This window comes from Pogona vitticeps, chromosome 4 (genome assembly GCF_051106095.1).
Source record: "Pogona vitticeps strain Pit_001003342236 chromosome 4, PviZW2.1, whole genome shotgun sequence".
Lineage (NCBI taxonomy): Eukaryota > Metazoa > Chordata > Lepidosauria > Squamata > Agamidae > Pogona > Pogona vitticeps.
The window spans coordinates 96,386,320-96,401,925 of record NC_135786.1 but is presented as its reverse complement, the minus strand read 5'-3'; the positions used below and the strand labels follow the sequence as shown (position 1 = coordinate 96,401,925).

General features: G+C 39.4%; 1 protein-coding gene across 5 annotated transcripts in view; it reads left to right on the top strand.

The window, feature by feature from the left end:
• Positions 1-15,606, top strand: part of CCDC18 (coiled-coil domain containing 18) — a 54,335-nt gene that overhangs the window by 2,780 nt on the left and 35,949 nt on the right. For 3 of the 5 annotated variants that reach the window (XM_072997986.2, XM_020788670.3, XM_072997987.2), the window contains exons 2-8: positions 1,640-1,800; positions 1,983-2,151; positions 2,924-3,088; positions 6,132-6,241; positions 7,110-7,238; positions 8,855-8,951; positions 14,433-14,554. In XM_072997986.2, coding sequence (XP_072854087.2) covers positions 1,673-1,800; positions 1,983-2,151; positions 2,924-3,088; positions 6,132-6,241; positions 7,110-7,238; positions 8,855-8,951; positions 14,433-14,554 — 920 coding nt within the window. In that variant the 5' untranslated portion in view covers positions 1,640-1,672. Of the gene's footprint in view, positions 1-1,639; positions 1,801-1,982; positions 2,166-2,923; positions 3,089-6,131; positions 6,242-7,109; positions 7,239-8,854; positions 8,952-14,432; positions 14,555-15,606 lie in introns of those variants that run through there. The other 2 variants (XM_020788672.3, XM_078391777.1) reach the window with 2 other exon arrangements.

The window sequence follows — 15,606 nt, the reverse complement described above, 5'->3', positions numbered from 1 at the left end:
AAGTTAGCCACCTTGATCCAAGGGACTAGTAAGAGACCAGAATCCACAGATTGAGTCCTCCTACGAGGAATATGCCACCCCACAAGTTCCGCTAAATAGCTAGGGCAAGAGAAATGTAATGCTTTAAATGTCAGAATAAGAACCTTATAATATGTTCTTGATCTGATGGGTAATCAGTGCAATGCCCTGTGGTGCTGGGAAATGTGAGAGTAGCGTGGCAGGTTTAAAACTACTTGTACCACGCTATTCTGCACCAAGGTGAGAGGATGAAGTGCAGAAGAAGAAAGACCAGCTAACAAGCTATTACTATAATGCAGATGTGAAACCTCCAGGGTATGAACAAAAAGTTTTGTAGTCTCCAGGGTTAAAAGGAAGGTACCTCAAAATGCCAGATGCAGCAGAGTGGAATTAGGAGACAGGTATCTAGTTGCGTCGTATGCTCCCCAAGGCATCTGGTGGGGCCACTGTGAGATACAGGAGTGCAGGAAGCTGCACTAGAGGGGCCCTTTGCCTGTTCCAGCAGTGGTCTTCTTATCTTCTTATTGTCTTGTTAAGTATGTGTTCTCTGAAACACAGAACAAGATCCTCAAGGTGTTGACTGTAACTTCCATCAATTCTGGATAGGTAGCCACAGGTGATTCATAATGGGGGTGTGTGCAGTCAAATAACCTCTGAATACTAGATGTGTTTCATTTCTTCTCTAAAGAACAATAGGGCAAACTGGCTTGGGAACAAAGTAAATGAGGGAATATAATCTAGACTGCATGTTTATATTCTGGTTCCCTCAATATATGCAAGAAGGTTCATATATATTTGTATGCATACTATAGCACATTGTACATTATCAGCAATTTTATACTGAAAAAGCTTTTCTAGCTTAAAATTGACTAAACAGGCTAAGGGAAGTGTTGAAATTGGCCAGGTCTGACAAAGGTACAGTACAATGACATTTCAACCAAACTAAATCTGTTTCAAGTGTCTTGTGCTGGCTTCCTGGACATGATGGCTGGCAAATTAGGCAAAGGAATGTGTATTCCTTCCCTTTCTCATTATTCCCCACCGGTTCTCTTTTTAATATTTGTCTTGGTTTCATATTTCAGATGCACTAGCCCAAGGTGTAGTTTATAAACTAAAGGCTGTAACCACCACATTAATTTAGTTTGAAAATAGCAGTTATTATGGAACAAAGTTTGCATTAACAGTTCTTAAATCTAGGAAAAATAGTGAAGAAATGAGTGTAAGTATTTATGAGCCCAGTATTACATCTGACTTCCTGGAAAAGACCCTGAAGTTGGGAAAGTGTGAAGGCAAGAGGAGAAGGGGACGACAGAGGACGAAATGGTTGGGCAGTGTCACCGAAGCTACCAACATGAATTTGACGAAACTCTGGGAGGCAGTGGAAGATAGGAGGGCCTGGCATGGTCTGGTCCATGGGGTCACGAAGAGTCGGGCACGACTGAACGACTAAACAACAAAAACATTACATCGACTTAACGACTAAACAACAATCTGTTTAGTCGTTAAGTTGTGCCCGACATTTGGATTGGGTCATAATGGAAAACAAAAGTTTATATGTTATTTTTGTGTATTCATAAAGAATCATTTTCTTCAAATAATCGAAGTTATATTATTTTCTTAGTTCTAGTTTACATAAGACAAATGTATATTTTCAATGGAACCTGACACAAGGGCCTCTGAGGATTATGAGAATGAGCACTTGCTTTCAGAAGTTGTTTCATTAAGGACTCAGCTGCAGGAAACAGAAAGGCATTTAAAAAATTTGGGAGAAGAACTTCACAGGTACTGTGTGTATATATATATGTATAAATATATTTACCCAAAAGTAGTACTATATTTATGTGTACTTGCTATACATTTCTTTGAACTATATTCTTTATATCCTAATTTTGATGCAGCCTGTAACAATTGTTGCAAAATCAATGAGAAATGTTCATATTTGTTTTTCTTTTGTTTTGTTCTAGTACAAATGGACACAGTAAGTCAGATCTCAGCATTGATGATGGTGAGCTTGGGGTTTTAACAATGGAAGACCTAATTGATCCTAGTGAATTACATAATTCTTCAGCTCATAGTGCCATAAACAGAATGTCTTGGTGTGACGGAGATTCTCCAAGGAAACTCCAGAAGAAAGTAATTATTTAGGAGTTAGTGAACATTAATTCATTTTCTTTTGCCATTATATTTCATTTGAACATTTTCTTGCAAGTTTTTAAATTATATACTGTCAAGCTAGAATCACAGTGACCCTATAGACCAGTGATGGCGAACCTATGGCATGCGTGCCACAGCCTTCTCTGTGGGCACACAAGCCATAAGTCGCCAGATAGCTACCCCTAGTAGCCGAACCTGAGGAGGCAGCTTGCAGCTGCAGTGCTAGGGCTCCGACAGGCAGCAGACCAGGATCTGGAGCAGCTGGCACTGGCGGCGGCAGGCCGGCCATGTTCCTATCGGCTGAACTATAGACGGTGGTGTGGTTGGGCTCAATTGGAGGCAGATCCGGAGTGGGGTCTGGAGGCACCTCCGTGCCCAGGATTCTCCCTTTGGCTTTGACTTCCACGGCCACCCACTGGGTTGGGTTTTTTTGTTTTTGGCAATTTGGGCACTCGGGCTCAAAAAGGTTTGCCATCACTGCTATAGACTCTCAATGTAAGTGAGATATTTGAAGAGTGATTTTGCCAGTTCCACACACACAGACCAGTAAATTTCAGTGACCAAACAAGGATTTGAATCCAGGTCTACTGAATCCTAGTTTGTCACTCTATCCACTATACTACACTGGATATCTTTTTTATATAATACTCATGGAATTAGAGCTGGTAACGCTGTTGACTGTTAAAGAGCAATAATATGAGCAGCTCACTTTGGTTGACGCTTGTTAAAAATATTGTATTTTGCCTTCTAGTGTTACTCACTGTCCTTTGATAAAAGCATGGAAGAAGAAAATGAACTACTAAGGGAAAAACTGAATATACTCCGGGGGAGAAATGAATTATTGACTACCCAGAATCATGATCTGATGAATGAAGTTGAAACTATCAACTTTGAACTAAAGCAGACAAAAGCACGAGTAAGTGTTTTAAGATGTATTTGTTTTAAGATGCACTGGTGATGATGTTGGGAATCATTAAAATCATCATATTAAAACATTTTAAGAAAAAAGGCTGCATTGGCAGCAAACCTAGTTGTGTTACCTTTGGTGCCAATATGGCCTTTTAATGTGCTTTTAAATGTGTTTATAATTCTTAATTTGTTGCTATTTTAATGAATTCCTTTTAAATAATTTTAAAATTATTGTTTATCCATTGCTTTTTTTTTTTTTTTTTTTTAATGATTTGTGAGTCAGCTTATGTCCCCCTGCTGGAAGAAAGGCAGCCAGTACCATGAATGAATAAAATTCTATACACTCAAGAATTCTTCTCATTTTTTTCTCATTATCTTTGACTGGAAGTATTTGTCCTATTTTTAATGGTTTATGCATTTTTTAGTAGTTCTGTAACCATTATCAGTACTTACTGGCTTACGAAATTAAACAGCAAGTTCTTACTGTTTTACAATTTTGTTTTATAATAGGACATCTTCTTTGTCATATCTGCTGGTTCCTTGCAGGAAGTATTACCTGACCTCAGTTGAACACCCTAGCAGCACCATAATCATATGGGAATATATCTTGAACTTTCAGTTTTGAGTAAGAGATATACTAATGTCCGTGCCCTTTCATTATTACAAGTAGTAAGCTCAGTATATTGGATTGCATCTGTATCAAACCTCAGGTCTTAGGGAGCATGTGAGTAGCTTCTCCATTTTGGGGTATAGTTAGAAGCCTCTATTTGGAGATATGTTAAAAATAGCTAGAGAAATTAGCCTTTTGTCTTTAGAGGTTGTTCTATGCAGAATTTCCACCGTGATGTCTTACAGTCAAGTCCCTATATTCTTTTGTTTTGACTTGTGAAGGTGATCAAGGGAGATAGGCCAATTAGGAATCTGCTTCAGCTAATATTTCTGTGAAAACTAGCATGAATTTGAGTTCTGGAAAGTTCCGGCCTTTACTGTTGGTTGTTGGGTTTCATCTGAGTTGTCAAGGGTTATGACTATAAAAGTAGGCTGTGTCCCTTCAAATCTTTATTCTCATTTTCTTTACATACGTGGGGATTCCACTCTGGTATGATTTATTCCTGTTCCATAGTTATTTGATTCAGTGAGACCTGTGGTAATGTAATTATTGTTTAGGAAAGATAATATTCTTCTTTTGACTTGTATATATTACTCAAAAGAACATGGCTCATTTAGTTGCACTATTTGGCTTTTCTCTCCTTTTTCTGTATTAAATTTTTTAAAATACTTCACCACAGGTTGTATGTGTACTGTATAAGTGTGGGAATCTCCTGGTATTAAATCCAGCATCTTCTGTTTGCCATTTGAATTTTACCTTTCCTGTGACTCTGAGGAAAAAGGGAGTGCAGGCTTTGGGTCTTTATTAGTGCCTCACAGGGATGTCCAGCAAACTTTGAGTAGTACAGTGGGGTCTTGACTTACGAACTTAATCCATATTGGAAGGCAGTTCTCAGGTCGAAAAGTTCTTAAGTCGAATCTGCATTTCCCATAGGAATACATTGAAAACCATTTAATCCGTATCTGCTCTTTTCATCCATAGAAACTAATGGGAAGCTGCTATTCCGCCTTCTGCCACTAGAGGGAGATATTTTTTTCCTTTTTTCCTTTTAACCTAAGATGTCTTAGCTTTTTAAAAAAGGAAAAAAAAGAGTTCGTAACTCAAATCTAAGTTCGTAAGTCAAGTCCATATATTCCTATGAGAGCAGTTCATAAGTCAAAACGTTCGTATGTCGAGCTGTTCATAAGTCGAGACCCCACTGTACCTGTCCTACAACAGAGGATACTAGTGATGGTGCCGTTGTTAGCTCTGGGAAGTTTAGCCACACCGATGGTCAGCATCCTGGTTTGGAGACACTGGGGCATCTTAACACTCAACCCACTTCTTATTTATTTATTTATTTATTTGTTTTATTTCTATCCCGCCTATCTGATCATATTAGACCACTCTAGGCGGCTTACAGTAAAAACAACAATGTAATTTTAAGACTTTACAGCAGAAACGTAAATAATAAAAAAAATAAAGAACAGAATAAGAAAAAAGATCGTCAAGGGTTGCTAATCAACATTTCTGGGCAACATTTGTAGCAGAGTTTGGCGCTCTAATTCATGGGGAAATAAAATCTTGGATGTGACTGATTATATATTAAGGTTGAACTGAACCTATGGAATGAGAAGAAAGCACGGGAAAGTACAGTACAGTGGTGCCCCGCATAGCGAGGTTAATCCGTTCCGGATTAACCTTCGCTATGCGAAAACATCGCTGTACGGGGCAGGAAAAGCCTATTGGAACGCATTAAACTTCGTTTAATGCGTTCCAATAGGCGCCAAAACTTACCCCTCCAGCGATGTTTTCGCTGGTCCGGCGGCCATTTTGGAGCCCCCGATTAGCTGTTTTAATGGCCATTTTAATGGCCGCGGATGACCCGAAATGGCCCCCCGCAGCGTTTTCGCGACCTCCGTAAGCAAGGGGAGGGCGCGAAAACACTGACGGGGCCATTTCGGGTCATCCGGCGGCCATTTTGGAGCTGCCGAACCACTGTTCGGCGGCTCCAAAATGGCCGCCGGATGCCCCAATCGTCGCAAAGCGAGTGCGGCGATTGGGGCAGCTCCGTATAGCGATCCCCAAAAAGGGATCGCTATACGGATTCTTCGTTATACGGTGCGCTCGTTAAGCGAGGCACCACTGTATTTGATGTTTTGATACATATACTTTTAATGACTCTTACATCTGAGGAAGTGGACTTGTCCACAAAAGCTCAAAATACTGCAGTTAGTCTTTAAGGTGCCACAGCATTTTTGTCTTTTTAATTTTATTTTTGCCTGATGGTTTAATGATTGAACTTTGCGCTGATTAAAAATTAAATATTGCAGAGACAGCATGTGGGGAACTATGTAAGTATTGGTCTGAAAAAAGAAATGCATGATGAAATGATTGCCAGACATGTACACATACAATCTTGTTCAGAAGGCCTTTAAATTCAGTGATATTTATTTTTCAGGTATCGCTCCTTGAATCTACTTTAGGAACCCATTCGGTCAGCATACCAATGTTAGAAGAACAAATAGGAAGTTTGGAAGCAGAAGTACAAGCCCAAGATAGTTTTCTAAGGTAGAGACCTCTTTTGTTTTTATCCTTCTTTTTTTAAAAAACTCACATTCATTTTCAAAGGAAAGTTTCACATTAGTGTGAGTGTCAGGCAGACATAGACATCTTCCATGCACTGTGGAATATACAACACTTGAATATAATGCCCAAATTATATCTGTGGAAAAGCCTCATTCTGTCTTTATGCTTCATAGTGAGGTTGAGATAGAAATTCTGAAACTTGTACGAATTGAGATTCTTCTACGCATAGGAACAAGAAAACAGACCCATAGTGTTGACAGCATTGATTTTCAAATTCAGTAATTGTGGAAACTGGCTTGCGCTGAAATAGTTGTGACGCATAGTTTGGTCCCAAATCATTAGATATGGATTTTAATTGAATTTATTTCCAGCTCCGTGTCAACTGGATCATTGGCTAATATTTTGAATTAATAAGACCTAGTTTAGAAGCAACACAAAGCTTTGCTTTTGTGCTGTGCAAACAAATTGTGATGAACATGAGACTTACATTCTTCTGCTTTTCACCTCCAGTATGTGCCAGGGAAGAAGATCAGAATCATCTACTAATTTTAACCACAGTTCCCTGTAATATATAAAGTAGTGGGAGTGTGGTTTCTTTATTGCTTCAGACAAGCCACAATCTGAAATGAGTTGACATTTCTTTGCAAATGTATGAACTGGAAACCTGTGTTGTTAGATAGACTATGATTTGGTTTCTGTACCACATGGAGAATGCTCACACCATTTGGCGTTTTTAGTCATTTAGCTTTGTAGTTTAAAAACCAAATGTTATGCATTAAAATGTTTTGTGATTTATTGTAGTTTAAAAACCAAATGTTATGCATTAAAATGTTTTGTGATTTATTTTTAGAGACACAGAAGACAAATTAGAGCAAAGTCAGAAAATGGCAATGGAAAAAGAATATGCTTTGCAGAAGCTAAAAGAGGACTATAAAAAATTGAAACTTGATTTTATTGAACGTGCCAAACTAGGAAAGAGGTGACAAATTACACAAGGGCTTGTTTTTTATTCTAAAAAATTGACATTGTCTCTTGTTACTTAATATTCCTTTTAAATGCATTGTATTGTGGTGTTGAACAAAACCCACCATGTGTCTTTAGAGATAACCCAGATTTATTTTATCAGAATTAAGAATATCTAGTAGTATTGATGATATACCTTACAGATGTGTACCTTTTCTGGTCATTAAATCAATTACCAGGTTACATTGCTTTTGAAACAGTTAAAAACTGATTTAGTTTGAGAGAAATTACAGCTGTCTTCTATCACTATGAATTCAAGTTAAAATGTAAGTAAAGTATGTAAGGCTTTGCTCTTGTCTATTAGTGCTTTGCTGAACACCTTAGGAATCCTGGAATGTGGCAACATAGTGCCTATGCATGGATACATATTCAAATGTTTTTGTTCTTGAGGGAAGCTATAAGGAAGTTGTGGCAAACATAAGTGAATGCCTAAACTAAGAATTCCCTCATTATGTGGAATACTAGCTGATTTATATTTTAATGTTTTTTTCTTTTGTATCTATTAATGTCAAAGCTTTGTTTTAATATGTTACTAAGTACTTCATGTTGCGTTGTATATTGTTCAGTTTCCCCAAAATTTCCATTTTCTACTGAAAATAGATAATGTTTTTTTCATATGACTTAAATTTTTTTGGAAGTTTATATATGTAGGCCCAACAGTGCTTTCACACTAGCCAAAATCTATTGCGCAACCAATTGGCACGCAGCTTGAGGTTGACCTGCAGTAGTTGCACAAGCATCAAGGTGGAAATGCTATACCTGAAATGTTTATTTATTTTATTTTATTTATTTTATTTATGTTTCCACTGGTGCCTTGCACAATTGCAGAGGGCGGTTTCTTGTGGCCAGGCACAATGCCCAACACATTTGCAGTGGTGTAATTTTACAGCAGAAGCACAATACTGGCCATAGTTTATATTTTCTGAGCTATATGCATGGAAAGTGCATAGGAAAGACAGTTGTGTGGTGATTTTTTATACTTATGGGAGCTGAACAGAATTTGGAGAATTCTTGGCTAGGAATGAAATTTTCTGTCTTTTTTGGAGACACGTATAGATGTACAGTACATCATCACTGGCACTGAAATTTGTGGCGGTTTTGAAGAATCACAAGTTTTCATGTTTCAGATTTGTGTGCATTTCAGCTTTAGTTGTAATAGCCAAATCACGAATTGATTTGAAAATTGAAGAACGAAGAAGCAAAATGCAGCATTCTGTTTATTGCATTGATCTCTCTTAGTGAATAGGCATATTTGTCTGTGATCTAGAATTCAACTATGCTGTTGTGCTTCAGACCTTTTTCAAACTGTACCCTTGCTGTGAACAAAAATGGCTAATTGTTAACCCTAATCACTTTATGAAGTAGCATCATATAATTTCAGATGATTTGATACACATTGTTAAGTAAGAACTTATGAATCTTTTTAAAATTACAGTATGTTTAAATAGAATGGAATGCTAAACATGTCTTCTATCTGTTAATTATTTGTTTCGATGTTTGGTTTCGTGAGAACAATTTTATGTGATTGATTTTCTTGATCAATTATAACTAAGTCGTGTCTTTTACTTAAAGAACTGAACAGCAAAGAGATGAAGCTCTGTATAATGCTGAAGAGCTGACAAGAACTTTTAAAAAATATAAAGAGAAGATAACTGCTAAGCTAGAAAAAGTAAGATTTGGCTTCATAAATTGATAGTAGAATGTTAAATTCTGGAATCTGTGAGGTCATGTGTTCTTGCTAAATCTGTCAGCATTCTAACTTGTTCTTATGCCTTTCACTAGAGCCTAACTGACTCAAGAAGTGCATAGACTGCTAATTTTAATTATTGGCGTTGTATTAAAGAAACTGTAGTAAGATCTGGACTGAGTTGCCAGGAAGCAGTGACACTGGCTAGAATTGTACATTCAGTTGCATCAGAGTGCAAGAATGGCCCTATACCCACCTGCATGGGATTTGGCCCCACTGAGCTCAGTGACTAATCATGAATTGGATAATTTATATTATAGTTTTAGTTACTTTGGATTAAGTTTTTATTAATTTTTGTTGAAAGAAATAAACCTTAAAGAGCTTTGCATTGTTTAAGAGATTTTGTGTTTTTTTTTCTAAAAGTAAAACCCAAAAGTTAAAAGTATGTAACTCAAAACATTTTAGAGTAAGTAAACATTGGAGCCAAAAATACTTACGTCACTAAGAGCAATGAAAGACAGACCAAGTGCTTTGGAAGGATGGTTTTCATTCAGCCAAGCTGTTGGCCTCTTCATCTTTCCCAATAAAGGTAGTTATCAGCCTCTAATATTGAAGAACCTAGATTAGATTTGGATTAGGCATCCTTCAGTCTCGAGAGACTATGGTAACGTGCTCTGTATAGAGGACTTGGAACAGCATATAGTGTGGCTGAGAAGGCCAATTCAAGAGTGACAATCCCTTCCACACTGAAGACAAATACAGTCTGTCCCCTGTCCAGCTCCCTGGTTTTGCTGGTTTCGGGACTGCCTCTTTGCCTCAGACTGCTGGACAAGTGTCTCTTCAAAATGAGAGAGGCCATGATGCACCTCCTGCCTCCAGGCTCAACACTCAGATCTCAAGGTTTCCCATCTGTTTAGGTCCGTTCCTAAGACCTTCAGATCCCACTTGCAGATATCCTTGTAACATAGCTGTGGTCTCCCTCTGGGGCGATTTCCCTATACTAATTCTCCATACAGGAGATCTTTTGGAATCTGACCATCAGCCATTCTCACGACATGCCAAAGCCAACGCAGATGTCGCTGTTTTAGTAATGTATACATGCTAAAAATTCCAGCTCATTCTATGACTACTCTATTTGGAACTTTGTCCTGCCAGGTGATACCAAAAATGTGTTGGCGACAACACATATGGAACGTGTTCAGCTTCCTCTCTTGCCATGCAAAAAGGGTCCAGGATTCACTGCAGTACACTTTTCTTTGATCACAGGTTTTGCTGATGTCAATACGTGGTCTACCTTCTTTTTTTGTGTGATACAATCTCTTTGTTCACAATTTTACTCTACTACACACCAGGGAGTGATCAGTATTGCAATCAGCACTCTGGTAACTATGTGTGATCGTAATACTAGGAAGGCTAGAACGTCTAGTGAGGATGAAATTGAACTGATACCAATGCTTCGATCTTGAATGCCTCCAGGAAACTCTGTGTTGACGCTTCGTATTATAGAAGGAGTTGCTGACACAGAGACGATAATAACAGCAAAACCCCAGCAAGCATTGGCCATTTTCATTCATCTTCACAATGCCAAAACAGCCTAGACAAGTGGGCCAAGAATTGTGATCAGCACCAACTCTAGCGTTAATGAGAATGAACAGTGGCTCTCTCTCAGGTTTTTTTTTTAAATAGTACCTGCCAGATTGTCATAGAATTTGTCTATGCACTTATGAGAGTGCATATGCACTTATGAGAGTGATCAGTCCTCCTGATGAGTGGAGCTGCAGAGACAGGATTCTTTCACTCCCCACAGTAGGTGGAACAATGGATCTCAGCAAAGTATTTCTGACCACAAAGCCAACACCATGTTCCTTGGTCTCATTCAGTGGTTTTCTCTGTCAGAAGAATGAGAAGTTTTTTTCTTTGACAGATCCCATGTCTGCCAATCTCGTCTCTTGCAGGGCAACAATGTCCATCTGCAGTCTACTCAGTTCCATGTCAATGACAGCTGTCTTGTGCACCATCGTCTATTTCTTACATGTCCCCAGAAAAGCCAGGGGTCATTGTCCGAACATTCCAGGTGCCCAACTTTAGAGGAGAAGTTTTCTTATGATTGTTGCATGGTGCAGGGTTATTGATCTGCTTGTCGGCTTTCACCCTAAACCCCATGCACCCCATGAGGTTAACAGTCCATGGCGAGGTAGCACCTTACTGCCCAGCTTAAGGCAATGACCTCTCCCACTCTCAGAAGTAGCCCCTGGCGTCATGCTCTATGCCAATCAAGCAAAGATTTATAACCGGTAACTGCTACTTCCCATGTTTTGATGCTGTATGCAAAGCTGGCATGTCCTCTCCAGAGCACAAAGCCTGGATAAAATAATATGGAGGATAGGCTGTTACCCAGGGAGCAAATCCCCCCTCTTCACGTTCCTGAAATAGTCCAATAAAAAGGCAAGAGCCAATGTAACTGGTTCCTCTTTTCCTGAAGAGGAGCTGAGGCAGGAAGTGAGTTGTGTTTCGGAGGACATTTTATTTGGTGAGGTATTTTCTTCTAGGCTGACCTTTGTTCTCCCTGACCGCATGGTCAGAGGGGGCGGGATTTTGGCTTTAAATGCATGCGAGCAGAAGCTCTAATTCTCTGATTCTATTTTTGACTCTAATCTGATAAATAGGAAAGCCAAATAGCATTGCATACACCTGGGGTGCAGGAAAGCTTTAGGGGTAGGATCAGACTTCCTCTTTTTTTAAATTCACTGACCAGTCAGTCGAGATGGAGAGTGCAGGATCTGTTGCATTTGTAACACCTGTTTTCTTGCCAATGAGGTGCCTGGATAGAAATGCTCTAGGTGTCAGCTGGTGGTCCTTTTGGAAGACAAGGTCTGGCAGCTGGAGGCCTGTGTTCTAATCTCCGCACTATCAGGGAGTAGGCTGGGTAGGTGGGGCTTGTCAGCCTTGGAAGGCAGCCCATCTAGGAGAAGGAAAACTCCGATTTCAAGCCTCCACTGCCTTGTGGCTATATCCACAGATGAAAAAGGCTTCAGGAGTTAACCTCGAGACAAAATCCGGAGCTGGAGACCCGGAGGCAGTTCATGTCATTCTGGCAATTCCTCTGACATCCCTGAAGAATTTAATTGGCCTTATAAAGCTATCACCTTGGTACATCTTTTGAAATTTGCTTTGTGCCACCATAGGTATCTCAACTTTTGTTTTAATTTCCTCATCAGTTTTGAGACTAGTATAATAGGACCACCGTATCCACAGGACAACCGCGATTTCACTTATCTGCTGCCTAAAAATATTAAATTAAAAAACCCAGTAATATGTGTTTTCAAGGTGTATTGCCAGAAATCACCATTAGAGAGAACCAGAGAATATATTGTTGTTGTTTACTCGTTAAGTCGTGTCTGACTCTTCGTGACCCCATGGACCAGAGCATGTCAGGCCCTTCTATCTTCTACTGCCTCCCGGAGTTGGGTCAAGTTCATGTTGGTAGCTTCGATGACACTGTCCAACCATCTCGTCCTCTGTCGTCCCCTTCTCCTCTTTCCTTCACACTTTCCTAACATCAGGGTCTTTTCCAGGGAGTCTTCTCTTCTCATGAGATGGCCGAAGTATTGGCGCCTCAGCTTCAGGATCTGTCCTTCCAGTGAGCACTTGGGGTTGATTTCCTTTAAAATGGATAGGTTTGTTCTCTTTGCAGTCCAGGGGACTCTCAAGAGTCTCCTCCAGCACCACAATTCAAAAGCATCAATTTTTTGGCAGTAAGCCTTCTTTATGGTCCAGCTCTCACTTCCATACATCGCTACTGGAAAAACCATAGCTTTTACCACGTGGACCTTGTGTCAGCAAGGTGATGTCTCTGCTTTTTAAGATGCTGTCTAGGTTTGTCATCGCTTTCCTCCCAAGAAGCAGGCATCTTTTAATTTCGTGGCTGCTATCACCATCTGCAGTGATCATGGAGCCCAAGAAGGTAAAATCTGTCACTGCCTCCATATCTTCCCCTTCTGTTTGCCAGGAGGTGACAGGACCAGTGGCCATGATCTTAGTTTTTTTGATGTTGAGCTTCAGACCATTTTGGCGCTCTCCTCTTTCACCCTCATTAAGAGGTTCATTAGTTCCTCCTCACTTTCTGCCATCAGAGTGGTATCATCTGCATATTTGAGGTTGTTGATATTTCTTCTGGCAATCTTAATTCCGGCTTGGGATTCCTCCAGTCCTTCCTTTCACATGATGGATTCTGCATATGTTAAATAAGCAGGGAGACAATATACAACCTTGTCGTACTCCTTTCCCAATTTTGAACCAATCAGTTGTTCCATATCCAGTTCTAACTCTTGCTTCCTATCCCGCATATAGAATTCTCAGCCGGTAGATAAGGTGGTCAGGCACTCCCATTTCTTTAAGAACTTGCCATAGTTTGCTGTGGTCCACACAGTCGAAGGCTTTTGCGTAGTCAATGGAGCAGAAGTAGATGTTTTTCTGGAACTCTCTGGCTTTCTCCATAATCCAGCGCATGTTAGCAATTTGGTCTCTAGTTCCTCTGCCCCTTCAAAATCCAACTTGTACTTCTGGGAGTTCTCGGTCCACATACTGCTGAAGCCTACCTTGTAGGATTTTGAGCATAACCTTGCTAGTGTGTGAAATGAGTGCAACTGTACGGTAGTTGGAGCATTCCTTGGCACTGCTCTTCTTTGGGATTGGGATGTAGACTGATCTTTTCCAATCCTCTGGCCACTGCTGAGTTTTCCAAACTTGCTGGCATATTGAGTGTAGCACCTCGACAGCGTCATCTTTTAAGATTTTAAATAGTTCAACTGGAATGCCATCACCTCCACTGGCCTTGTTGTTAGCCATGCTTTCTAAGGCCCACTTGACTTCACTCTCCCGGATATCTGGCTCAAGGTCAGCAACCACACTATCTGGGTTGTCCGGGGCATCCAGATGTTTCTGGTATAATTCCTCTGTGTATTCTTGCCACCTCTTCTTGATCTCTTCTGCTTCTGTTAGCTCCCTCCCATTTTTGTCCTTTATCATGTCCATCTTTTCACAAAATGTTCCTTTAATAGCTCCAATTTTCTTGAAAAGATCTCTGTTTTTTCCCATGTGACACCTTGCCTGTTTCTGGATGCCTGTGGGTTGTGTTCATTCAAATGTGTTTGCTTATCTTTTATTCTTATGCTGTTAGTTCTCAAAAATTGAGGGCAAAGTGAACAAACTTGTGTGTGCGTGAATGTGTGCACAAGCCCATACACACACCTCAATTTTTTGTACTGCTGAGGGCTAGTCTTAGTAATATCAAGAAGCATGTGTTGTTGTGGGAAGATCAAAACTGTGTGAGCTCTGCAATGAAGAGATTGCCTAAAGAGGACTTGATGCAACTGCTTTGAACAACTGTGTAGCCTTCACTTACTTGTCTTCTTAATAGTAGATGCATTTTGTTTTTTAAAATTATGTCTGTTTTGCACTCAGGTTCAAGCAGAAGAACAAATTTTAGAAAGAAATCTAATGAACTGTGTAAAAGAAAATGAAAAATTGGAATCAAAATGTGATAGCTATAGAAGTGAGCTGGAAAACTTGAAGGAACAACTGAGGTAAGTATTTGTGTGGGGTTTTTTGCACCTTATAGAAATCCTTGCTATTGAATCATTTTGAAAATTGTTTTGATATTTGTGTTGCAATGTAGTTATTGATTTATAGACATGGGTATATAGCCAATTCAATCTGTTTCAACTAATTGGGCAGCAAAAGTGTAATATGGTGGACTTTCAAATCAAGTAAGAATCAGTTGGACTTCATAAAAGCATCACTGGCTGGCTGTTTTTTCTAACAACCATATGTAATGTCTTGTTTTTGTTAGATATGAGGGATCTCTGCCCATTCTCCTTTGTTATTGTTCTACTATTTGCTCATGATTTGATTCTATTTTACTGTATCTGACTTCTGACAAAAAATGCAGGATTGGGGGTCTTAACAGATTAAGTGCTTGTGCCTTTGTAGCATGCTATAGAAAGGAAAGCCTTGGCCTATTATCTTAAAGAACACCCTGTGAGAAGATAAAACAGAAAATAATTTAAATGTCATGGTTTTATTTTATTTCTATTTTGCCACCTGTATCCCAGAACTGGGGCCCAAGCTTGCAATGCATTTAAAAACAACAACAAGAAATTAAAATACAGCAATGTTACAAATATTAACATAGAATTAAATTCACTACGTTATTAAAACTCAGTTGAGAGGAAAAGGAAAAAGGGTGTATAGTCCTTGAGCTCAATCTGAAGATAAGGATGGGTGATATTTTTTTAAACTGCTAAGAAATCACAAATATGAGCTAGCTTTCAACTCTGCATATGTCTTATCACATATCATCCACTCTTGTCTTCAGATTGTAACATACACTTAACATTTAAGCATTTGAACGTCTCTTGCTTAAAATATTAGTTTAGCAGACAGAGAGAAAATCGGCCCATTAGGTAAAATCCTATGATTTCAGGGCCTAAAACTGCTGAAGGTTCACCTGAAAGGAAATAACTTTGCTCTCCAGCAGAAGAGGCAAACCTGGCCTTCCTTGGTACATAGTTTCAGAGCCCAGAAGCTGCTGCAGAAAAGGGTTCCAATGTTTCATACTCGAAAATGCTGTTTGACT